Source organism: Sander lucioperca, chromosome 19 (genome assembly GCF_008315115.2).
Source record: "Sander lucioperca isolate FBNREF2018 chromosome 19, SLUC_FBN_1.2, whole genome shotgun sequence".
Lineage (NCBI taxonomy): Eukaryota > Metazoa > Chordata > Actinopteri > Perciformes > Percidae > Sander > Sander lucioperca.
Window position 1 is genome coordinate 24,218,919 of NC_050191.1, and position 27,072 is coordinate 24,245,990.

At 40.4% G+C, this 27,072-nt stretch overlaps 2 protein-coding genes across 7 annotated transcripts in view; both read right to left on the reverse strand.

Annotated features, from left to right (window-relative positions):
- The window catches only part of LOC116057945 (mitogen-activated protein kinase-binding protein 1-like), a 28,092-nt gene extending 24,133 nt beyond the window's left edge, over positions 1-3,959 (reverse strand). For all 4 annotated transcript variants that reach the window (XM_031310531.2, XM_035995433.1, XM_031310532.2 and 1 more), the window contains exons 1-4: positions 3,548-3,959; positions 2,391-2,482; positions 654-716; positions 476-533 (exon numbers count right to left, since the gene is read on the reverse strand). In XM_031310531.2, the coding sequence (XP_031166391.1) occupies positions 476-533; positions 654-716; positions 2,391-2,482; positions 3,548-3,685 (351 nt within the window). In that variant the 5' untranslated portion in view covers positions 3,686-3,959. The remainder of the gene's footprint in view (positions 1-475; positions 534-653; positions 717-2,390; positions 2,483-3,547) is intronic.
- Positions 3,960-5,030: 1,071 nt separating this feature from the next.
- On the reverse strand, positions 5,031-25,787 carry magl (MAX dimerization protein MGA-like). Of its 3 annotated transcripts, none has more exons than XM_031310516.2 (22): positions 25,180-25,787; positions 21,919-23,123; positions 20,247-20,685; positions 19,951-20,044; positions 19,663-19,776; positions 19,429-19,554; positions 16,576-16,689; positions 16,060-16,417; positions 15,205-15,412; positions 13,997-14,234; positions 13,513-13,697; positions 13,101-13,314; positions 12,653-12,882; positions 12,138-12,380; positions 11,693-11,957; positions 10,414-11,057; positions 10,120-10,217; positions 9,964-10,009; positions 9,573-9,734; positions 7,723-7,834; positions 6,805-7,410; positions 5,031-6,697 (listed from the first exon to the last, which is right to left on the reverse strand). In XM_031310516.2, the coding sequence occupies exons 2-22, from the start codon at positions 23,085-23,087 to the stop codon at positions 5,751-5,753; spliced, it is 6,612 nt and encodes a 2,203-aa protein (XP_031166376.1). In that variant the 5' UTR covers positions 23,088-23,123; positions 25,180-25,787; the 3' UTR covers positions 5,031-5,750. The 3 variants fall into 3 exon arrangements, with proteins under 3 accessions (XP_031166376.1, XP_035851241.1, XP_031166377.1); XM_035995348.1 differs by having other exon boundaries at positions 12,653-12,879; positions 25,143-25,787; XM_031310517.2 differs by having other exon boundaries at positions 25,143-25,787.
- Positions 25,788-27,072: the final 1,285 nt, after the last annotated feature.

A 27,072-nucleotide genomic window follows, 5' to 3' on the forward strand; every position in this document is an offset into this window, starting at 1 on the left:
AGTAGTTTAATATAAATACTATGTTCTGTAATTACTTTTCAAGAATCATAATACTATGGTATCATTCTACAAAATGTGGTATTTGGTTTCTTTTAAATGGCAGCAAAACAGCCTATCGATGTTCTCATCGCATTTGGTCTTGTGAACTTTGGTCTCTGCCGTCATGGCAACTACTGCATGCTCATCCACTTACACACAGAAGTCTTTAATCGGCTCTGATTGGCTGGGGCGGATTAAGATAGTGTATTGTGTTGAGGCAAACACTGTAACTACAACATAACTGCAGATGCTTGCCTGACACATTACAGTGGAACCTGACATGAGGGAACTCAGTCTTGAGACTTCCACATTAAGGCCTGCATGATCACCCTTAGCAAAGAATAAGTCTGATGGACAGTAAGAAAATTTCTTGAAATTTCTAAAATTTCCTTTGGGATGAATAAAGTATCTATCTATCTATCTATCTAAGACTCACCTCTCCTGTAACCAAGTACTTGCCATCAGGGGAGAAGCACAGAGCTGTGATGGTCTTTCTGTGAAAAGTGAGAGAAATAGAGAAAGACAGCTCAGTGTGACTTATGTTTATATTGTTTTAACAATGTATTGCTCTCCTGTTTAACGTTAAATGCATATTGTATTTGGGTTCAACTCACCTTGACGTGTTGATAATGTGGTGCTGTCTGTTCTTTTTGGGATTCAGCAAAACTACCACACACCTACACAAGGAAAATATAATCATAATTCACCATGATATAATACAATAATGCATTTAATCTAAAGCAGAAACTCATGTTTTGATAAAGTAGCATGGGGAAACTACAAGACACCAAACTGTGTGCGACCACATTTGAGATTGATCAGTGAAAAAATGTTAGATTATTTAATATTTCAAGGTAATAGTTTGACGTTTTGGGAGATATACTATTTCTTGCCTTGAGTTAGCAGCGACAAGAAGATTCACACACCACTCTAACATCTGCTATATGAAGCTACAGCCCCAGTTAGCTTAACGTAGGCTAGCATGAAAACTGGAAAACAGCTGGCTCTGGCGAAATTCACCTAACACTAATGTTACACAATAATCCAAAGGAAATGTAACGTGTTAAATTGTGAGCTTTTGAGGTGCTGGTAGAGGGAGTCTTTTTACTTTTGAACAAAAACGCTAGCTGTTTACCCCGTTTACAATCTAGTAGTCAGTTTACTAGTCTACGCTAATGTTAAACTAGCTAAGCAAATCGGCTTCTGGCGCCGCTTCAAATTTAACGTTACCATACAGACATGAGAGAGTGGTATCAGTCAAGTGTATTTTTTCCAAATGTCAACTTAATCTTTTAAGGAGAACACTCTAAAAAAAAAAAAAATCATGACAAAATATCACATACAAACTGCATAGAAAGGAGGAAATAAACATCGGTCCTAAACGTTATATTAGGCCACATTTGTGTAACGTTAGTTAGTGTTTGCACTGGATTTGAATGCTTCAAAGTTAAAGTCCTGTCTTGCTTCATGACGTGTATGTTATTTTGCCTACCCCCTGAGATTCATCCACTTTTTTTCCATATTCAAATAATCCATAACCACATTGTTTCCCACTAATACAACTTCCTCTTCATAACCTGTTTGAGAGCACCAGGTGTTAAACAGTACCAGGAAACTGCATTGCCAGTACAACAGCTTGTTCAGATTTAGCACTGAGACTAGAGGTGGATTGCCAGACTGTGCACAATTTGGGAAGTAGGCTATGTCAGAAACACACACACACACACACACACACACACAATGTCCACATACAAATGCCCACACACAAACAGACGTTGCTTTCTCCCAGACACACAATTACAAACATGCATTCTGTGACACAACAATACTGCAAACAGCCATTGACCTTCTCAGTATTAATACAGCTTTGTCAGATTTTGTGCTACGCCCCTGGATTTGAGAACAACACAAAGAAACATAGTGTACACTGTTTCTGTTACAGCATGTGCTTAACAGTCTGCTTTCATCCTGGTGGTGCAGCAGCTCTGAGGCCTGAGCATCGCCACTTTAGATCTAAATCCTCCAAACTGTAGCTCACATTTCTCTTATTCTGCACTGAGCACAGTAACACAGATAGTTTCACTGTTTGCACAGAATTAATAATACTACTCAACACATCAGTGAGAGAGTCAAAGGGAGCCTCCCTGAGGATAGGATAAAAAGAAGCGTTGGGTTTTTTCCAATGAGAAAGCCCACATAGCTCTACTCCTTAGTTCCTCTGAGATAGTGCCGAGATAAAACACATTTGCACACTAAACGTCTGTGTGAGGTAAATATGATGAGGAAGCATGGAGTGTTGATAAGTCAAAGGTCAGATGTCAAGATAAGGATGCAGACATGGTCTCACTTACCCTGCAGGATAGGCCACTCGTCCAGATCGGGGGTCACAGGCCAGACCACTGTTTCCTGAAGCTGTGATTCCTAGCACCTTCTCCAAAGTCACCTGGAGAGACACATAGGAGGGATTTTTTTGAGGGACTTTTTTGTTTGTTCAAGGATTTTTACTCTCAGAAATAAGTTAAGGTGGAGTTGTTGATGGAGGGATAAATACTGAACTCAAAGTAGCAGTTATGTAACTAAGCACCTTCGTCTGTTAATCAAAGACAGAAATAGACATGGTTGGTTGTAACATATGAGGAGGATGGATATAAGGCTGAAATGTGTCCACTTTTGTTCAAATAATCTAAAGGAGCTGTTATCTCCAAAACCCAACTTTCATGTCACATTTACATTAAAAAAAAACAATGATCTCCCTGGAATGTGATAATTCCGACTTCTGAAATCAAAATGTATCACAAATAATATTATTTCATCTTTTGGGTGTAAGAGATGTAAAAACAATGTAAAAGAGGTTAGGTTTAACTTAATCATTTAACAGAAGATGTGACAGTAGGGTTGGCAAGACATGCTGTCTTTGTCTTGGGAATTATATAACAAATTCAATTAGATTAGCATTTTTGTACCTGAGTCTACGGTGTTCTACTAACACATATATGAAATATGAATAGGGAATCATAAAAAGCATGATCAGGCAATGTCAGGCAATCAGAAACACAGTCTCAACTCAACTACTGAGCTTAAGGTTTTCTTTAGTAAGTTAGTCTCATAATCGAGTATCACTTTCTGATGAAGCTCCTTTTATTAAAAATGTCTAAGTTGGAACCAATGGCCCTATTAATGATTCATAAATCATTAGTCTTAATAGACGTTTTATAAACCATTCATAAGAGAGGGTTGTGAAAAATCCATTTTGCTGGTGTTTATACTTTCTTTTTCTATAATGCATTCATACATATTAGTTAGCCATTAATAAATACCTAATAAAGTTATTAATAAATAGATTTTCGGTCCAAACAGTCCAACCACTCAAAGGATTTTTTTTTCACAAACTATATCCCCACCTAAAAGTTATAACTAATCTATAAAGACTTCATTAGGCTATACTGCTGTGCTTTTACTCAGAAACTAAACCTGCTTTACTTTTAAAGCGGGATATGTGGACAAATACCTTGCTGGTGAGACTCTCTTTCCTGTTCTTTTTGGGCTTGGTTGATGGAGAACGCAGCAAATTCCTGATGCGACTCCTAATCGTGAAGCCTTCACCGGACATTTTGTGGCTGGCACCGTTCGGAGAACTTCTGACCATCCACTGTGACAAGCCACCGGCCAAGTGTGCATGCAGGGCTGAAGAAGTGAATATGATGCCTGATCCCACCACCAAACCTCCCACCAGACACAAACTAGAGAGGTTTACAAACTCGGACAGTGTTCCTGCTGCCGGGACATGAGGACGTTAATCTCTTGAGTGGGTTACTGTTCTCCTCTCGGTCTGTGGCCGCCTGTCGCTTCACATGAAGCGCTTCTCCTGCAGCTTCCCACCACTTCTGGACTGATGTCGCCTTGTACAACGCTGACTTTGCACTGACGGGGGGGGGGGGGGGGGGGCTGCATTACATCACTATATTAATCTCAACCTGAACCGGTCTCATGATTACATCAATGATTGCTTTTGTTGCTGGTGTACCTAACTGATTTAATAGGATTAGAGAGAGAGAGAGAGAGAGAGAGAGAGAGAGAGAGAGAGAGAGAGAGAGAGAGAGAGAGAGAGAGAGAGAGAGAGAGGTCTTAAGCTGCATGGCGGAGGTTTGGGTACTCAACAGCTTTGTTTGTCTGCTGATTGGACGATAAAACGTATCATTTGTGTATAATGGTCTATTTGTTCTTTAAGTTTAAGTAAGTTCCTTTAGAAATAGGCTACTTATTGAGTTATGGTTAATTATTAAATAAACCAATCAAAAGGCTGACGTTTAAAAAAAACTCTAACACAATAAAAGATATAGTTTCTCAGAGCACTTTATCTGAGAAATACCTACTTTATCTAATAGGCATTCATTATCATCTCAAATGACAGGACAAGATTTGCATTAGAAGAACCACTGGGCTGTAAAAGTGTAAAAACAGACCACGCCCCACGATGAAGGCCGACCAATCACTGTAGAGAAACTGAGACGTTAAACATACAAGTTGTTGATGTAATACAATTTGATCCAACATTACATTTTGGAATATATATTTTTGCTCATAACGATGACGGTAGCTGTCCTAATACTAACTCTTATTGTAAAAATAAAATAATTTAAAATAAAAAAAGATTAACTATATAGTTGCAGGCATTAGTAGTAAGTGGAACCTTAGATATACTCAAATATGGCATTGAAAATAAGCTGGGGACATCATTGTGATAAAGTTTATTACAATTCTGTGATGCTCTTTATCACAATCATTCACCCTCGTCATTCCAAATGGAGATAAATACTTTAAACTGCTGTCAGTTAGGACAGGCTACTGTGGCATGTTGCCAGGATATTGCAACTGCAATAGGCTACTGATATGTTCCTATTGAGTGTGACAAAAACAACTAAATTCTGTCTCAAAAACATGCAACTAACACAAAATGCCTTTGTTTTGAGGGACTGAGGAGTGCCATAATAAACGAATGTAGCTTTTCTTTTTTTTATTGATTTTAAAGGCCACATTTTTCCACGTTTTCTGAAGTAATAGTACAACCAGTGTTTCAAAATCATCCACAAAGTAAATGCATTGTGATTAAAACAAAGAAATACAATATTTACAGAGGTTATTTTCATAGATACAATATATGGCTAATAGCTTTTATCTTGACTGCTTGTGACACGTTTATATGCATATCACTGAACTCCCCAAAATACATACATCAAAAACATCAGAACATCTTGGGTGGTTTCTACCAAAAACAAAGTGCTACTACAGTTGATTTTCACTGAGTTAATAATGGAAAACAAGTATTTCAAAGGGTTAACGCTCAACACATTGAAATTAAGTAATCTGTTGAAAGTTTGCATAAAACAGATCAATGATAAATTACTTCAACAAAAAACATGATTTGAATCAATCTCAATATCCTGTTTCTAACGGGAAGTAAACATGAATGTAGGTGACAGAAACTCATCTAAAAAAACATAACATCGAAACTGAATGTGGGAGTTACCATTCATACATTCAGCAGGTCAATTAATGCTTTCTCTTATATATTCCTTATACCAAAAACAGCTTCTCTCTTTAGTATGAAAAAAGTCCACTGAGGTTTGAGCAAACATACAGAAAAGAGCAGCATCCAGCTGAGACTAATGATCATGTGCATTATTTTTAGCAGCTACAGGAAGATATGAGGACTATTCAGATTCAGAATTAGATTCAGATTCAAGCTCTGGTTCCAGGTCCTTTTCTACGTCTATCCAGGAGCGTTTCTTGGCACTGGGGAAGTCCTTTCCTAAAGCACCTCGGGTTAATGGCCGAGATGTGTTGATATCTCCAAGCAAGGTGGTCGTTGCAGGACTTCCCGTGGATTTAGTATGAGGGCTTTGAGAAAGTCTCACAGGGCTGTCCTCGCTGGATTTAGATGGACTTCTTCTTGCTCGCACAACTGGAGAACTCCATAGCTCTGCAGACTTCTTCTTCGGCGGCCTTCCTCTGCCTCGTTTGACTGGCACAGGGTTATCACTAACCATTCCTGGGGAATTTTCCGCTTGTGTCTTGGTCACCTCCAAAGTAATGTTTTCAATTTGTCTCTCTTTAACCGGAATAGATGTTACACTTTCACAGACACTTTTACTGGCGTCTTCAGCCACAGTAGGTCTTTCATTTGCACTAACAGGGGGAATAGGGTACTTGCGAGGCCTGCCTCTGCGACGGCGGACTACAGAAGGGATGGGATCAGGCTTAACAGACGTAGGAGCCTGTTTCACACACGTAAAACTCAAGCAGGCAGTTGCCATCGTTTTGTTCAAAGCCAACGCTGTGCCCTCCTCCTGGCTGTTCTCCACAGCTTTCCGAGCCACCGCGGGCACAAAGATTGATTTGTTAATGAGGGCAAGCTCAGCCAAGGGGGCTTTTACACCTGAACAGTTTGGTTTAGAGTTTGGGGATTGTACCGTTTTGTCCTCCTCCAAAATACGACCGCTTTCTGAATCCGACAAGTGGTCATATTCAGAAAAGCTCTTGTCTTGGTTCTGAGACGAGCTCACATCAGAAGCTTGCATATTAGCTAAAGAGCTATCTTCACCCTCCTCTCCTTTCTGCTTGGGTTCCATGACCACAAGTGTATAGAAGCCTTGACCAACTGTGAGAAAAGAGGAAAATATATATGTTGGAATCTTATCATACATACAAATGAAGATAATCTGACTCAGCGATTAAATCATGGTTGAACAGGTCGTCTTAACTTACGTGGTTTCAGAGATGAGGGAAGTATGATTCTGCCAGTCTTGGAGCGAATCAGAGGAAGAGGGAACGGCTTTGGATGCTGTACAACAGGTTTGCTGGAATTGGGTGTTGAGGAGGCAGGTGAGGCTCCATCCTGGGCTGCAGTGACCTGATGTGTAGCTGTGACTGAGCACTCCGCCTGGAAATTGGGCATACTGACCTGGGCTGGGGCACCAGGGGTCTCCTGTTGGACCTCAAACTTGGTCTGATGTTGACTGTCTGGTTGTGAGGGGGCAGGGGCCTTAGCCTGGGTTAGAGAGCACACTGATTGAGGCATGGGTGTCTGAGCCGTGGGTTGGACTGGAGGCCTTTGTAGGTTAGACCGAAGCAGAGACATCATCTGATTTAGGGCTTTTATGGGTGGGCTAGCCTGAGACAGAGCCCTGTGGAAGTCAGGCTGTAGCAGCGGTGTGGACTGGACCTTGGACTGGGAGGTAGTGGCTTGCAGAAGAGCTGCTCTGGACTGGAGTAGATTGGAAAAGAAAGGACTCCATTCCCGCTTCTTTTCTCTTATTTTCTGCTTCTCGCAGATCTCCGTCAGCTTGTGTTTAATCAGCTTGTCTGACTTCCCTAAAAAAGTGAAATTTCATATGACAAGTTTCAGTAAAGGCAGCTACATATTGTAGGTGCGATCATCTATTCTGTTCATCCTGACAAGCAATGAAAATTGCTGTTATTTATAGCAACACATTGTCTTACACTGCTCATTATGTAACGATTATCAGATCAAGACTTACAGTAGATCTGGTGACAATCAAACAAACAATCTAATCAGGGTCAGGTAACAAGCTTCAACTAATTCTCTACAAAGTACATAAATCAGCACAAAATGAGACTAAATACAAAATGCACACAACATGCACCCACAAAAATTGTACATACCAGACAAAAGGGAAAGCTCCTTCACGTAGATAGACTGCATCCGAATCAGCCTCCTTTTCTTCTCCTCCAGATGTCTGGAGGTTTCAACCAGATTTTTGATTTCTTTTTGGGCCTGCAAACATGACAAAACCCAGAGGACAGAGTGAAGACCATGACACAAAGCTGTGAATGGATTTTTTTTTTTTAAACTTGTAAAATACCAAGAGGGGAAATTATCTGCACAAACTGTTTGTGCGGGCAGCCATACACACATCTCATGCATACATGTATTTGGAATATGCCTTCTTTGTTGTGAACACACTAGTCCTCATTCTTCTTTGATGGTAATCAGTGGCAAACAACATTGTATGGAATGAATTACAACACTTAATGTGGACATTTATTTAAGCGGTTTCTATTGTCAATCACCATTTGAAGACGATTAGGGTTGGGTACCGTCAGGCCCGTTTGCAGGATTTTAGCAATACCGAGGTCCAATTTGTTTTTCATTTCCCTGATTCTAAATATGCCCATTTCAAGACGTTTGAAGAGCAACAATTGTATCGCAGTAGCTTAAAAACTGTGGCAGCGGGCAGTAGGGTGTCACAATTCTCCAAATCCTCGATTCGATTACATTTTCGATTCTAAGGTCACGGTTTGATTCGATTCTTGACATTTACATTCACACACATCTAAAGTGCAACGTTATGGAAGAACCATTTCCTTCTTTTCACATCCAATATGCGATTAAAAAAATGTAACAGGGAAAACAGGTAATGGCAATAAAATAATATATAAATAACAAATAAAAATAAAATAAATATAGCCTTGCAGTATCAAGATATTTCTCAAAACACCGGTAAGTAGCCTTACTTGGACATATTTTAATGCCAAAAAGTACAAGGCTAAGGTAAAGATACGTAATTCCTTCTGCTGAAAATCTATATCTTTTAATAAAGATATAAGATACATCAGGGAATGTCAAGAGGTTTTAAATGTTCTAGCTTTTCCAAGTCTGACTCAGTGAAGAAATTTAACACAACAACTCAGTTGATTTATATAGTAACAGCGTAGAGTAACGTTGTGGTACTGGCCAGTTAGGATAATTCTAATGTTACTTAATCATACAAATAACCAGCCAAGCAACCAAGTTAACGTTCACTCACTAAAACTTACTAACGTTACGTTAACATTAGACGGCATCAAGGGCAACTGCATAGTTTTATCGCAGCGCGACAGCAAGGGATAGCATTGAAAAAGTACAATTCTACTAATTAAATTTACTAATTTGCCTAGGTTACTCACCTGCTTTAGTCAGTAGAAACTAAGAAAAGCTTTTTGGGGGGGTCCTGACTATTTGTTGACGCTGTACTTAAAAACCACAGCGTTGACCAAAGATCATATAGTTAGGACAAGATAATCCACTCCACTGCCTACTCAGTCACCCACCTCCCACACACAAGCAATGACGGTGATGATGATCAGACAGAGGAACAAGTCATATCTATTTTTTGTGTAAAAAAATAACATCCTCAATGGTAGATACGGCCATGGGTACAATTCACATTTTTACCGGTACTGATAACTGAAATTCGGTGCCGGTACCTAACTGTACCTTTTTTATGGTACTTTACCTCTGTAATAACAAACATGTATTTAAGTTGTATAAATAATTCCAAACCTATTTATCCTATTAAAGCTAAAGTGCGTAGTTTCTGTCACCCCCATGAGGAATTCTAAGTAATGACAACAAAACAGCCGGCGCGTCCACATGATACAAGCCTTCCGTGACCATGCAAGGAATAGTTTTTCCTTGTAGATTTTGTGTAGTTTGTGGCCCATGACAACTGAATACGGCATGTGGAACTGACCAGTGAAAGGAGGCGGAGCCTGGGGGCCCTGGGGTCACTCCGAAGGACAACCTGGAGCCTGTCGAAGAGGATGCGCTGTTCAGAGCGTCTTTGCCTTTCTAGCTTTGTGTGGTTGTTTCGCCTCCTATTATTCTTACACTCGTGTTCACTGTCCATTTGATCCTGGAATATAGAGAAAACAAAGGTTGTTATTAAGTACAAGTATTACGGACTACTCTGTAATCTGAACCAATAGTATAAGATAAAACCAATCACACTTTCCACGTTTATTGAGAAAAGTTGATGATATGAGGTCAATATTGTCAAAATCATAACTTTGGAAATATCGGTCTCTTTTGCTGTATGGCTGCTGCGTGAGAAAAAGTCTGCTACAGCAGTGAAAAGGCCATACCTGGACATTGAGTTCCCTGCATGATGCAAAACCATCACTGGAATATCTAAGGTAGAGAAGAATTGAACAAAATTCATTCAATAGCAGAAAATGTGCACGGGTCCACATATCATATATCCTTTCATTTACAGGCGCACACACATTCACAGGTATTACCGTGAGTCCTTCTGTGCCCTGCTGATAGCTTCTTTCAGTTTAGCGATGGCCACTCCTTGTCTTACTTCTTCGACAGTCTCAATGTCCACTACCTCATCCTGAAAACAACATTCAGCATGCAGATTTTAAAGCTGTAACAATTACTACAATTACAGCATTCAAGGGAATAGATATGCTGATTTTCTTGTTTTGTTTAATGCATTGTAATCCACATTTTATCATTAAAACCATATTTCAGTTAGAGAAACAAATATTTTACTGAAAACAAAGACATTTCTTATTGACCACACTTACATCTTCGTCACCCTCTCCACAGTAGTCTGAGGAGTCGGAGCTTAAGTCCTCTGAAGCGATATCCAGGTTTGATTCCACCTTCCTGTTGTTGGTTTCATCACTCTTGCCTGTGGGCATCTTCTCATCACACTTCAGCTGAGGGGAGATTCCAGGCTCCACTGACTTGCTGCTTAATAGATCCTTAGTTCCAGTTAAGGCATCCAAACTAAGACAATTTGCATCTGTATCAGCTGCTACGTTGCCAAAATTTAACAAAGCATTTTTTTGTGGCCGGCCTTTATCCACACCCGCCGTGTTTGTAGTGTTCACAGATTCTGATGAAGCTCCATCAGCTCCAGGCTTAGGGAGTTGAATGAGGGTGAAGCCCCCAGGCAGGGTAACTCCTTGCAGGTTCTGGCCTCTGGTGCCCTGGTTAGCTGGAGGGCAGATCCTGAATGAATAGGTCCCACTCTGTCCTAAGAAGCTGGGGGTTTTCAGTGACGGTGAGACGGTGAGAGAGACAGGCGAGGATGTGGAGCTGTTCTGGAAGGGGCTGACCGAGCTGCGAGGGCCCACTACAAAAGGCTTGATGGTGGAGGAGTTTTGTGAATGCTGCGGCAAGTTGATGGATCCCTTTCTCCAAGAGTCTGGCTGAATTAGCGGAGCTGATTAAACAAAACAATGCAGGTGGTGAGACAAGTGCTAGATTATAGCTTCTAAGGTTACATTTACACTATTACATTTTGGTTTAAAAATATTTTTGCTACGTTTATGTCTTTATGTCTTACTTTTCCCCATTGTTGTTCTTTCTCAAAAGTATTTAGTGTATTTACAACTTATACGTCCATATTTTAAACCGCAGAGTAATGTCAGACAACCTGTTCCTGTTTACACCTGCATGCACATGCCCAGTGTATGCGAATGGTCAGGTGATATGCATTGTGTTGCGTTGATAAAACTCTTGTGTGGACAGAGATAGTTTTTATTCTCAAAACGCCGCTTAAAAATTAAAAAGTAGTAGTGTAAATGTAGCCTAAGTATAACATAAAAAGAACAGATAGACACAAGTTTGTGTCTTGCCAAAACTGACAACCCTGTTTTATTTAACCGTTGGAAATCTTTGAGCATACTTATTCAAGTGGTTGTAGTTTTATTGCCTTGGATGATTTTGATATTCTGCAGTAGCTGCATGTGTGTCTGTGTTGGAGGGGTCTCCAGTTGATTACTTTTCCCTCCTTTGTGAAGCAATCAGTTTAAATCTAAGTGTTTGTGAGGTTGAGGAACAGAGAGACAATTTTACCTGGTGGTTGTGTTGGAGTCTTCAGATCATTGGTTTTCCTTGCAATTAAAACTGGCGGCAGCAGGTTGGTGCCAGCAGGCTTTATGTGAACAGTACCAGGAATGGTGATTTTGTTTGTTGGGTTGGATTTCTGAACGTTTTTAAGAGAAACTCCACCAGGAGGACGCAGTCGGCCTGTGACAAATGCTGCAAGGCGGTTGGCTGGATGTAGAGATCCCATGTTCCCCAGCAACAGTCTGGCCTGATTGTAGGCTTTGCCATTTACCTGGAAATGGGAGAAATACATGAATTGCATACGTTAAAGTTCACATTTCCAAGTACATGGTTCCCTCCTAAAAATCATGAATGCACTGTATGTTCAGTCATGTATTACTAAGTGTAGTTCCACCTCAGGAGAAAGCATATTAATAGGGTTAGAGATTAAAGGCATTTCCTTGAGCCTGACCTGTATAAGTCCATATGCTTGGCAGCCAACAGGTTTGGTCCTGGCTCTTAGTCTGCCGGCAGATAATACTCCACTCAAAAAGGGTGTTACTCCAACTTGCATATCGGAATCTTCATTTTTTCCAAAGTCCTCTTCTGCATCAATGTCCTCGTCAAAGCTTTTACGTACTTGCTTTTCCTCATCGCTGTCATCATAGTCCTCTTCATCATTATCACTGGCTTTTGATGGCTTACTGATGTGTACCTAGAAGAAGTTGGAGTAAAGCAGGAGATTCTTTTTGTTATAATTCAAGTTATGAAATGAGGACTAACACTACACAACTAAGAGCTTATAACATTCAGAGGCTAGTCTTTAGTCATTTAAATAACTACTAATAAGTCAAGGCAATAAGCCAATACATTTAAATACAAAATATTCTAACTATTAAAGGAGACAAGGACAAAACTGACAATACAACATTTCTGGAGATTCTGGACTTGTATTACTTGTTACTGCATTACTCCTCAGAGACCTACCCTGTAGGTGACGATGGAGCCGCTGGGCTTCCGCATGAAGATCCTTGCGACCGGTCGGATGCAGTAAGGTCCTACCCAGAAGCGCCGAGACAGCCTATTCTGATTCATGCGTCGGCATAAGGCTTCCAAGACCATTTCGCGGTCCTTGGCCCATTGACATGCTGACTGGATCTCAATTTGCTTTTTTGCATCTTTTTCATCATTGGTGGTCCCCTGAGAAGCCTTTTCTGCTGTGTGACATAATGCATTATGGTTGTGTATAACAAGAAATAGCAGAATATCTTTAATATCACACAGTCAGGCATGTCAGGTACGCCATCCAGGCAAGAGTAGGATAACAAATCGACTACAATACTTACAAAAAAAGATTTATGGACTTCAGTAGCTGGTAAAACATTTACAGCAAAAACAGAAATGTGTACTAATTGCATCTTCTTTGATGCCTTACCTGTCTTTTTAACAGTAGTAAGTAGAGAGCTGTGGTACTTTTTCAGCAGGTTATCAGTGGTTGTCTTCTGTGGTTTTGCTGTGGTGTTTGGTGTAGAAGTATGAAGCTCAATGCTGACTTCAGGGGGAGGTTTGCTGTTGAACTCTCTTACACGTGCACATGTCATCATGCTCTCCAAGTATTTATACACTGGATCCTTATCCTCTTCTCGTATCTGTAATCATGATTTTGCTTTCAATTCCAACATGTTTACACATATAAACATAGGATTTTTTTTGTTACAATTACTAAACTTGCAGCTCTTATACTCTAGTAAATCATTAGAAATATGTACGACAGTGTAATGCCTAGATTCAAACACAAAGACATGGAAAAGCCTCTATGAAATCTAATAAGAGAGATTTTAGTTTACCGGTTGCGTTGGACGAGGCACACTGCTGCGTTTTGCTGCTGCGACCTTTATAGGGGCCACATACAGTGGAGCCCTTTTGGGGGTCAAGAGAGCCTCTGGATCCACATCATTAATGCTGTGGTTCCACAGTTTGTTAGAATGGGAACCCGGGCGAAGCTGGACCACATGTTCCATATTAGTCATAGCTGGGGAGGGATAAAAGTATCGCTATATAATTTGTGTAACTGAGGGTTGTGACCATACTGAGCAGTAACTAAAGCTAATAGGTTCTATCAGCATATCATCATACGTACGATAGTTCTCTAATAAAAATGTAATAAAATAAAATGCTGCATTCCTGGTAAATTATGTTATAAATGAAATAATAATAATATGATACAATCTATTCACCACAATCCACTTTGAAACCATAATTTTAGACATACAGACTAAACAGTAGAAAAGGAACAACATGCACAAATGATATCAAAATATCTGATCTTACAGTAAACAGGTTGGATCGGTTGTTCGCTCTTTCCCGCACTCATCTGCTTGACTATCTTGCGTTTGAAGCAGGCACAGCCAAACATGCATTCAGGTCGCCGGCAGTGGAGGGGACCTCTGTTCAGATGCTGGAGACTGGAACACACACAGCCCAGTGTGCAGAACTCCTGACCACATTCAGGTACCCTGGTTTTACACTTTGGATACTGGGCCACTTTCAACACCTGACTGGGGAGCATCTGATTAAAAAGAAAAGGAGACTCATCAAAACATTTTTAGATGCGGGTGCCTTTTCTCCATGTGACGTGTCTATTTGTGTGTATATTAGCCAATAGTTGTTTTCTATACTTCTTACATACCAATTTGTATTTTATATTATAAAAGCAAAAGTTACTTTCAAAGTTTAATAATAAAGTAATTTGACAAAAAAAATGACATCATCGCTGACACAGAAGCACCATTAATAGGGACGTAACGATACAACTCAACAAAATATTCTTTTATTTATATAAACTGAGCAAAACAGCAGATGTGTCCTCTTATCAAAAGTGCAACTGAAATAGTATTTTATTTTAAATAACAAAAAAAATAAATACGTATAAGACAAAAGAAAGGCTTGTTTATTGCTAAGGCCGCAGTTAACTCATTTAAATGAGTTAATTATAATGTAATAACAATAACTTGTAAACTACAACTATTTTCAAAAAGAAGAAACACTAGATGGCGGAAAGACTATTTTACAACATTGAACGCAACAAGCTTACAGAGCCGACCCAAACACAACAATAAGTCCCGTCACTGTTGTTTATCCGACAGTGGCGGTGTCCATGCTGTCTGAAAGTGCTGCTAGTCCCCTCTGTGTCTTCAGCTGTACACAGTTGTACATCCTAGTGTTGGAATTCTTTCCAGTGAAATAAAGTCACACTTTACACCGTCTAGCTCTCAGCATTTTAACCGTGTTTAAGCCAGCTAACGTTACTAGCTAAAGGTAGGCTAACGTTACCCGCTGTATGTTAACTAGCGTCACGGCCTAGGCTATTTAAAAATTGCATCGCGATTCATTTTTTATCTCAACCGGTTGTAGTCTTCACACATTGAAATGGATTTTAACCATTTCACGTTGCATGCATCGTTACATCCTTAATCATTAATATCAACATGAACGTATACAAACCCTGTGAGAGTAGACTTGTACAGTGTGTTGCATACCTGTTTTGTCAGAATCACAGACAGAGCCACAGACAGCCTGTCTGAAGTCAGCTGTGTTCTGCCCAGACCCTGGCTCACAGCTTCAAACTCCATCTGCAACAGTTTGAGCTGCAACTTAGTGAGGCCTGAAGGTCTGTGTGTCATCCCTTGGCTCTGCCCAACGCTCCCCGCTGGTCTCTGGCTGGTCCCTGGCTGGTATGGATTTAATCTGAAGAGACAGGATGAACAGAGCAGATTAGTGTTGTTCATTTTATTTTAAAATGTTGGTTCTATCATGCAGGAAAATCTACAGTAGAGCTGGCAACTATTAAATTAATCAACAATTTTAAATCAAATTTTCTGATTCCAGCTTTTAAATGTGAATATTTTCTGTTTTTTTTACTCAACTATGAGAGTTATAAAGCAAGACATTTGAGGACATAATCTTATACTTTGGAAACCACTGATCGACATTTTTCATCATTTTCTCTCATTTTATAGACCAAACAACTAATCAATGAATCGAGAAAATGAGACAGATTAATCGACAATGAAAATAATCGCTAGTTGCAGCCCTAATCTACAGAAAATGATTGGCAACTCTTTTGATAATCACTTGGGGGCAAAAATAAACTTTGATGGTAAAAGCTTCTCAAATGTGAAGATTTTCTTCTTTGGATTTGACTGCTGGTTGGACAAAAAAGCAACATGAAGATGTCCCCTTATGCTTGAAAATGTCACCTCAGGACATTTTGATGGATTGATGTCTTATATACCCAACGATTCACTGAGGAAAGTAATCACTAGATTTAAATCGATAATTAAAATAATCGTTTAGCCCCAAAAAACGAACCCAAATTGCACACACTTCCTTACCCCTGTGCTCCTGGCTGTGCAGATGCAAACTGCGGTAACTGAGCTTCTGCTTGAACAGGGGTCGCAGCGCGGGCCACAGAAGGAATCGGTGATGCCAGGGCAGAGTAGAGGTGGGGTTTGTGGGAAAGGGGGCAGGGTCTGTTGGCCCCCACAGGGAATTTGGAAGCAGCTTTTCGATGCTTAAGTACGCTGTCCAGGGTCTTTACATAGCTGGAGCTTTTAACAGGCAGCTGATAGGCCACCGAGCCCTCAGAGTTTGTGGAGAAGGCAGCGGCACGCTCACTGATATACTGGGCTTCGTTTTCCAAGTACTCATCCAACATGTTGCTGCAGAAGGCAGATAAGTTCTTTTGTGATCCTTCAGGAGAGGAGGAATGAAGAGACTTTCATTTATCAACGAGGAATAATGAATCAGGCACAGCACAAGTACAGTGGTTTTAGTATAGTTCATCTTTTGGTAATTAGAATGACTAATAATCAAATTGCTGGAGCTACAACAAGACAAGCAAAACTTACCATCACAGTTAGAAGAAGTTGTTTCTTTGCTTCTTATGAACTTGTTTTTCCATCCCTTTATTTTTGTCATGTCCCTTGTCTTTCCTGTTCGGGAGATGAAGGATAATCCCTCATCTGAGAGGGAAACATACTGCATTAGCCTTCAGTTAAGCACTGGTGTACGTTAGTAAGAAAACCTTTCTAGCCTTACCTCTTTTCCTGCATCTCGAGATTGTATAAGGCTCTTAACCTGACCTGACTGAAACTACACTGGAAACTTGCAGAATGAGGTAATTTTCACTCAGGCTATTGTAATTTATCCTACTAAATACACAAGGCTACTTAGGAAATGTGCTGTCTAAATTTAGAGGAAGAGAGATAATTCTACTCTGAGAGAAAGTGAGGAAAAGACTTGTTATATAAATATCTTTAACCATTCTTGATATCTCATCTTCATTGCTGAAATACTGGGTATAATTACACAGGACCTTCATCACTTTTCCCTTGTGGATCTATGGAAATACAGGGGGCAGCGTGCCAACAGCATTGGCTCCTATCACAGCTGATCAGCGCTGTTTGTAAGGTCTGTATTTATACATATACATTATATAACAGTAATACTACATGAGGAACTGCACATGTTTTATGTATTAGACAAGCCAGACACAACAGCTTGTCTGCCCTCAGGTGAAAATATGGTAAAACATTTAACTTATGTTCAAGTCCACATAAGGTTTTATAGCGGGGGTCTGTTTACATGAAGTAGTACAGTCCGACTTTCTACACCATAATAACTTTGAATTACATCAATAAATAAAACAAATCTGAATCCTGATTGTACATAAGCCCAAAAATCCTCCTTTTGCTTCCCCCTTGCATAGAGGTCAGCTTATTATCAAAGACCCTGCAGATTGGGGTGTAACACTATTCAGGAGCTCATGCCTTAGGTCAATTTCACAGATGGTCAGACCTCCTCAGACAATAAACCCCAAGTAGCACATAAAGGTTCTTTGCTCAATTTTAAGACATTTTTAAGTTAATCTTAAACCTTATGTAGTTTTTTTATTGTCCGACTCTAAGGCTTGTATTTTTGTTTGCCTTGTCTTTTTTCTTGCTTCATTTTTATATATACGTTTTGTGTGATTTGTTTATGTTTACCTGTTTGTTTGTTGTATTGCTTGTTTACTTTTTTTTTTTGTTTTTTTTCAAACACCACCACCCTAGCCATTTCACAAGCCCACTCCTGGATTGACGGCACCCCTTCATTCCTCCATCCTCTTAAAATAATCTGTCTGCCTATCATTAAACTAGCCTGGACCCAGCTTCTTATGTGCTTATCCATCCCGTTTAGGATTTGACCCATCTCCCAGAACAAATAATCTTGGGCTGAATGGAACCTGGGTCCCTGCAATCCAACATAGTTTATCATGTATCCCAGTCCAAAATTCCTGGACCTTATCACAGGACATGAAGTAATTGGCCGTCCTTACATTTCTAACAATTTGGTGCATTTTTCAGACCAATTCTACACAACCTGGAGGGAACCCAATGGACCTTTTTTCACAGCAGACATTTTGACTTGTCATAGTAGGAAAAGCACAGCTGAAATTGATAACCTTAACGATGGCTCAATTCCATCAAGTGTCCCAGTAAGCTATTTCAGTGAGTCAGCATGCACAATACCAGGGCCTCTCCTAAGTGGAATGCAGCCATCATTAATAGTTTTGAATACACCTGTGCTTTTCCTACTATGACATGTCAACATGTCCGCCGTGAAAAAGGTCTATAGAAGCGATGCATAATCTTGAACTGAATGAGGCGCACCCTCACATCGCGTGCCACATTTTAATATTCCTACAGATTCTCTCCCACCTCTCATTATCCAGGCTAATACCCAGACCCCTTTCCAATGTCTTTTTGAGGGCTGTCCAGGCTCCACCCCCCAGGTTCTGCATAAGCATAGAATAATACCCAGAACTCTTGTGACCTTTTCCATATTTTAACCACACCTTATCTAAACATTCTGGTGCTTTAGGGGCTAAAGAACTGGATCCAAAAATGCCCACTAATAAGTGGCAAAGTATCAAATATCTAAAAAAAGAGATTAGGTAGAGCTGTAACAATTCCAAAATTTGCTGTACAATTAATTGTCTCAGAAATTGTTATGAACGTGTATAGGGTCAAGTGCCACCAACTAGCATAGCTTTAGCTCAACAGTCCGACCAATAATTACTTATATAATTACAATTTGACATATCTACTGTAAACAAAATCAACAATTACCATCAACAACCAACATACATCTTGAGACCTTAGCAAATGTTAGCAATTGAATGTGGTTAAACAAAGAAACCGTGATTACGTAAATAAATTGACAATTATGTAATAATTGTTACAGGCCTAGACCTAAAGATTCCCAATTGCTGTCCCACATCCTCAAAGGATTTCAATATGCACTAAGATACAGATACCCCAGCGTGACAATTCCCTTGTCCAACCAAACCCTCTAAAAATGGGGAGATTTACCAATACATAACTTTGGATTTTGCCAAACAATTGATGAAGTATTTAGATATGGATCCAGTTCAAACAGCCGGGCCACCGGGATATTATCGGATGTGTTTTTGCCTCACCATACATGTAATTTCTTGTTTTTTTTTTTAAATCTTTTGTACTTCATATCTTTGTGCAAATAACTAAACAAAAAAAAACAACCTTATTGTGACAAGATGGTCAACATTACAAATGAATAAGGTACAAAAGAGAAATCATATAGTTCAGAGCTAAAATATCACATTTCCTTGTCCAAACAGAGCTAATGTACAGGACAAGAATGTGCATTCAATAAACTTTTCAAAGATCAGTCCAACTTACCAACAGGAGACAGAGCCATGGCATTGCCTTGTTCTGGTAGGTTTGGCGGAGGTAGTGGCAGATGAACCCCCAGATACTGCAGGTCGATGGACTTTGTTTGGTCTAGGGAGCTCAACTTCAAGCCCACTAGAAAACAGACAAAGAGGAGTCAACAAGAGAAAAATATCTACACTTTATTACTTTGTATAACCTACTCAACCACTGGGATATTGATGTGTGTTTGTATGAACTCACCCTCCTGCAGCACAGGATGGATGACCTGACTGTGTTTGAAAACCCTGAGGTCCTGCAGCAGGATAGCCTCCAAGCGGGCTATCTTCTCCTCATCAGTCTCTGGAATCACCTCCACTAAAAACACCACAGAGACGTTTTCAAAAGAAGTCGGGCACGTGACATTTGGTTCATTGTAAGTTAAATAAAATAGCATGTAAGCATTTCATAACATCCACAGTATAGCAGCACTGCATACAAACATTTGTTACAGATGTCAGCCAAATAAATGGAGATCTTTACATTGCTTACCTCTTTCCTTAAACTGCATTGGTGTTAGGGAAACTGGAGATGCTGATGGTGTCCCTGAAGCTGGCTTGTCCCTGATGTGAACCTCAAGAGCTTGCTGTTGCACAGAAGAAAATTAAAACTTCAACACTTCATAGAACTAATGTGCATCCCAAAATGATTGTGGGATGCAACAACAAAGCCCATCTCAGGAATGCAATGAGACTACACCCAACTAAATGAAAATAAATCCTTTGGAGACATGCAGATATGTGCAGAGCATTCTTTGCAGTAAGTAACTGTGTTTAAAAGCGTTTTACCTTTGAGGTAAATGACACAAACCGCAGGCCTTCTACATCATCCAGCTCTGGTTGCATAGCGACAGTCGATGTGCTGTGGACTAGCATGGGGGAGGTAACTGCAGCTTTCCACTCTCTTCCCCGCGAATTTGCCCAACGTTTGTTTATCCTCTTCCTCCTTTTACGGTACCCAGGTGATGATCCCGGGACAGACGTTGGGGATATCATTACTGTAAAGTCTCGCTGCACCTTAGGGGTTATACTGACGGCATGGGTTTCTTCATGGGGTTCCGCAAGTGGACGTTTTTGGACAAGCACAAGCTCACCAAGGGCATGCTTTCCTCTAATACAGGGGACATATGGTTCATCCTTAGTGGAAGGGCCAGACATTATGGGCTTCAGGACCAGTCGGGTCTCTTGCTCATTTGGGAGGGAAGCAGAGACGCTGTGCTTCTTTGTGCTGTAACACAGTAAAAAGGAATACTGTTTATGGACACTAAACAACTGAAAAGTGAAAATGACAATCTCATTATAAACATATATTGACTTGTGATGGCACGGCATGTGGCAATGGTATTATAACAGGGTAATTCCAGCAGTTTAACTTATAAAAGACCACCCTTTTCCTAGCTTATGTCTATGTACGTGTCATTGCATAACGTGCTTACATTCTACTATCCCCCATATCCTACACCTGATAATGCAGTCAGGGAAAGGGGTTGGGTGCCAAGACCTCCAAGATAGAAGTGTGAGACTATGACACCAAAAACACTATCGGGGGTGGCGCAGTAGCAAAACATCTCACAGCATAAGGCAATCCTGTACAACAGCCCTGCAAAAAATACAGACTTTGAAACTCGTATTACATCCACATAATTCTCATTTTTGGCATTTGTGTCAATTCAAACCGATGCAAACTTTTGAGGCCTTGGTTTGTGGTGTTAAAAAATAAATGCCCTGTTTCAACTTCCTCTATTCAATGTTGTTGAAGGTCCTTTTTTTGGACCACTATACTGGACTATACCATGTGTAAAATGTAAAGATTTATTATTCTATCTATCCACCATACAAATGGTCATTCCTTAAAGTGACCTGCCAGAATTTATCTTCAAGAGTGTGGCATCTTGTCCACATTTTTCAGATGAACGATCAGGTTTAGGTTACTAGCAACCAGTCTGCCAACATTTTGTTAACACTAACATTAAAATACAAAAATTGAAGACAAAGCATGAGCGATATTATATTCTTTTTTGAATGACAAAAAAGCTTTTCAAATGGTTCCAAAAGCTGCACATAGTCAAATGCCATTAATAGACTTAATTAGGTACACTTGTCACATATTCTACCTTTACTCAGCGTTTAATGGCCAGTTTTTGTTCAAACTGAGAGGTGCTTATATAACTATATGTTTATTACAGGAGTCATAGTGGTGTTACTGAACTGGACTGCTGGAAACCTTTAGGACGAATAATACTGTGGGACTATGGCAAATTGACCTGAAGTATGGAATACAAACGGGGTGCTTTTTGTTCTTGTCTGGACAGATTTCTTGTTGTCGTTTGATGTTGCTTTTCTTCCTGCGTAGGCACTGTTATTTATGTTGATGTACTTGTGCAAGCTACAACCCCAATATTAAACAAAGTTAAATGAATACCTCCCTGACCTCCCTACATAAAAACTATATAAAACTTACTTCAGATCCACAACCTTCTCCTTGTTTTCACTGAGTTCAGCAGGTTTTAAAATAGACGGCTGAGTGTCTGTCTCCACCACAGGTTGAGCCTCTGTAGTGACCCGCTGTAGGCGGGAATTGTTCCCGTCCTCTCTAAAGCCTTTTGCAAACGGATTATGATTAATTTTCAGCTGAGTGATCCGAAAGTTCTGATAAGTCGTCACAGCCATGAATTCAGTTTGCGGAAAAGTAAAGGTCATGCTCTCTGGTCCCATAACCACAGGCTGGTCAGGTGTAAGTATGTCACCATCCGGGACAGGTATCACATGTAGCCTAGGAATGTAGCGATGCATGGAGTGTAGGATTATGTGACCAGCATGGTCTTGGGAAAAATTGGTCAGTTTGAGTTTGTAAAAGGACACCAAGGTACCCATCCAGTCTGAGCCTCGAGCCGGTGAGTAATGGTGGGAAAATGCCCGAATCAAACCCTGGGCCTGGTGTTCTGCTGGTCCATTGACCTCCCATTTGGATGTGCTCCAGCGGTACCTGTACTGGTCCGACGGAACTATGGACAGGACCAGACTGTACAAATGATCAGGATCTAGGCCAGACAGGCGATATCGGCAGTAAGGGAACATGCGGCGCCCCGGTTTAGTAAGAATCATCTCAGTTCCACAGCTGTAGAACTGCTTCCACACACTGTTATTCTCCAGCGTGACACTGACACCTTTGAAGGTCAGCACAGTAGGAAAGTCATTTTCCAGGTCTGGACTGCCAAATGTAGTAGATGGCAACTCGGACAACAATAGCGGTGATTCTGATATGTTGACAATGCTTGTCCCTGTGCATGTGAGGGAGTCAGATGCTGATGCTATATGTGAAGTAGCTGGGCTTGTTTCAACAGTCACTTCAAAGATAGTAGGTGATGCTGCAGCAGGCTTGGCTGGGCTAGCTTCAGCAGGGGAAGAAAGAGACAAGCTACAATCATTGCTTGCCATGGAGACAGCTTTTTCCTCAATCATTGTCTCATTGGGGAAATTAGGTTTCGTAGTGTTTGGATCAAGAGGAGTTGAAGAAAAGGCGATAGTAGGAGGAACTGAGGAGGGAATGTTAGTCGAGCTCCCCTCCTGTTTCTCCAATGCATGATGGGGGTCCTCCATTGATGTGAGTTTAGAGTCTGTGGCAGGCATCACCAATGGCAGAGGCTGTCCCACTTCATTTGATACCTAACAGAAAAATGACACAATAATAATAATGTTAACTATACAGCACGGTGATGTTCATAGGTACAATATACATTTCAGAGCTAATTAAACACAAGTGCTAATATCAGACAAATCCAATTTAAAAAAAGATAGTAAAGATAAAATAAAAGCCAAATACAACCAATCTCCTGACAAATGTTAACAAACGCAATTACAAGTCATCCAAGCAGAGCAAATACTGGCAGAACATAAATAAGAGCCATAAAAGATGCAACAATTTGAGAAAATCAGCAGTCAATACATCCAAAAATGCAGTAGCGTCGCAATCAAAAAGCGGCTGATGGTGAGCCACTGTGATACATAGGCAAAAGCTGATCCCCTGGCGGCACATGCCACTCACTACAGCGGCATTTGCCGGTGGCTGATGGCATACCGATCCCCTGGCTGCAATGGCCGCTCACAACACCTGTGCCGGTTGTCAGAGTGGCATGCCGCTTGTGTTTCACCAGCACACTGTTTAACAGCAGGCGGAGGTGGTAAAGTTAGGCAACGCTCAGTGACAAACAGTAAAGTAATGTCATATATCCTTGTCTATGTACTCAAAGTTGATTTAGAGCTAACATGGCTATTGTTAGCCTCTCCACCATAGACTGTATAACTATACATATATTTTTATGTCTATACTCGCCACCGTAGCCAGTCTGACTAATCAATAAGAAATATAAGCCAACTAACATTAACCAAATAAAAAGGAATGTAACGTTATATGTTTCTCTTGTCCTTTCATGGTTCTCTTGGAACCATATGGCGGCCATCTTACCTGGGTTAATTTTTAGAATTGTTCAATTGGAACCTATGGTGAAAGAGTTGTGTTATGTGTCTTTATAATCTCTTTATTTTGCTATGAATACATCAATACTGTTTTGTGTCCAAAAGGAATTCCAATAAGAGTCACACCACTGCATCAAACCAGAGCAATGTTAGGATAGGTTGTGCACTAATGAAAAATAAATGAGCTACTTATGGAAAACATATCATTTATTTACAACCATGGGCCATATGTGGTCATTCTGTGAACTAGTGGGGAATTGTTTTACTGTGTAAGGACATGTAAAACATATATTTATGAACTATATCTAAAATAAAGATAAAGCTTTACTAATCCCCAGAGTGGAAAGTCAGTTGTTACAACACCTGTTTGTCTGTCTTATATAGAGATGTAATATAAATATGACATAGAATATAATGCAACATGCCAAGCTATTTAAAAAAGCCTGCTTTGCTTGTTAATACTAGTAAGGCTTGATATTCAAGGATGAGTTGTTGTGATAATGTTGCAACAAGGGACTACAGAATAATACATGTTAAATAAAATATAGAACAGAGGTCAAAACCACTGAGAAACCAGGTGTATGAGAAAAATAAAAAACACAAAAACATACGCCCATATCCTTGGCATCCTTAAAAAATAATGTGACATAATGTGAATAATTATATAGTTTATTTATTATTTATAGTTTAATGTATAAATTATTACAGTCTCAGAAAAGTGGACTTTGTATTCGTGAGGTGTGCAGATCCCTTTGGTCTGACTGACCAATAGCCTGCCTGGTATCACACAGCTGAGGACATGGCTGAAATGCTCGGACAGGCCTGTATGTTAAGTATGGCTAAGACACTCAAAACAGACATTTTGTTAAACGTTTCTATCTTTGCAGCCCTAATGAAATCATCTCCGTCGACGACAGGACGAGCTAATAATGTAACCTATTTTCTTGTTGCCATGCCCCCTCTCAATTTATTAATCACACAGTCACACCAACACAGATGCTGTAGCCTGGTCTAAAAGGTGTTAACCGGTCGAACGAGTACATAAAATGGGTAATTTATGACATGTTGACCACACAAGCTCTCAACTGTTCTCCGTGTAACAATTTTTTTCTCCTAAAATAAGAAGCTGCGCCGAGAATTTAAGTTGTTTAACAACAGCTTTCTTCCTCACACACCGCAGAGAGAAAGGCCGCCCGCTCCACCACTCACCAAGTTGGAAAAGTTGCTGATTTCACTGACGCCTCACCTTTCAACGTTGGTTGAATGCCTCGTGGCCTACAGAGGCGACATGATGACAACGTTCACGGTAAAACTCCAACTGTTGCACGTCGTCGTCGCCGTTGATAGGGCCTCGTTGAATCCCTCGAACATAAACACAAACTGACAAATGGAGGCCGAGAGCCACGCCAGTGTGCTCGCATCGACCGACCCGAGCGTGCACGCAATGAAGCAAAAGCGCATGCACAATATCACCCCCCTTCAATGGCGCGTGATTCCCGGGCCGCCAGCGCGAGGGAAGCGGGAGTCCACCATCCCGGAGATTTTTTTTTTTTTTTCGCTTCTTCCCACCTCGAGAGCTCAGTCCGCTCGCCGGTAAGGACAACTCTCAGCAAGTTTGCGCGAAAATGTTTCGGATGTGTAATTCCTGCGCTGAGAGCACAGGCGCGATACTTTCTCTTCCTTCCTTTGTATTTCCTTCACTTATTCTACCTTTTCGATCACATTTCCATTCTCGCCCTCTCTAACCAGATACACACACTCTCCTCTCTGCCCCTCTCGCTCACACACACACACACATACACACACATCCGTGCTCTCGGGTTGTGACGTATCACGTTCACCATGGCAGTCGAGCTCCAGTAGCCAATGCGCAAGCTCCCTCCGCAGGACTTTACCGGCCAGTTGTTTCATCATGGTGTCAGTGGCCTGATCATTTGACCTAAAGTTATTTTATAACATGGGACAATCATTGCAGTTTCCTTGTGAACATTCCCCCGCGACAATGTATCAACACTGACCGGCACAGTCTAAATAAAGAAGTTATGGTTTACCTTTTCTAAAATTAGGCTACTAAAAGACACTAGGCTACGCAAAACAACGTTGACTGGCTTTGTTTCTCTGAGAACATGGCGGCTAATACGATAGCCTATATGATAAATAGGGATGTAACTGAATGCTTGCCCCACGAATAATCAACCCACAGCAACCCAATCTTTTGCAAACATAGCCTTTAATTTATTTTTGTGGTCGGGTGGACGGCAGCTTTTCGAAACTAGGCTGTATTATTCACCCAAACTTCTGTGTAAACTTTTGAAATATCACATAGCCTATGGTCACCAAAACCTCCTGCTGGCTACTAAATTAATAAACCAAACAAATCTGGACAATGTCTGTGCTCTCACTGTCGACTTAAACCCATTGGTGCCTTATATGACTGAGAAATGAATGAATTAATTTTTGTGAAGTGAAATAAACGCACAGTGGAAGGAAGATGGCTCAGTTCAGTAATCTGAATCAGTGGCATGGGGAGGGGGTTGGGCTATACAGTACTAGCCAATGGCTCGACGCTACAACTAAACAATATTTCAGTAAATAGGCCTAGCAGTGAATAAATATGGCGAGTGTGCATTATAACTGTTGTGCATGATTGTAGATATTGGGTTTAACGCCTAATTACATTTTCAGTTGATCAAGTGAAATATCATCCTGATTCCTTGGTGTTTTCTCGCTTGTGAATTAAAACAACAAACAACACGACTTCCCTTCGAATATTCGGCTCCAATTTAGGTTTATAATTCAGCCTACACAAGTAGAAAGACTGAAATATGCCAATATCAGGAGTAATATGTTATAAAAAACCAACAGGGCGGGGTCTAACCAGGACTAGGAAGTGGGAAAGAAGCTCATGAACCTACTCGTCTTTTGTATTCCACGTGGGGATCTCGTGGCGATATGCTGAAGCCTGTTTCTGCTGTGAAGCTCCCCAGTTTATCCTAAACCCGTGCCACATTTCGGCTCTGATAAATTATAGACAATATATATATAGATATATATATCTATATATATATATATATTTGGTAGTGAGGGATATACATTAAAAGGGTTTTACATACAGCTTCCACGTTTCATATTAAGACAA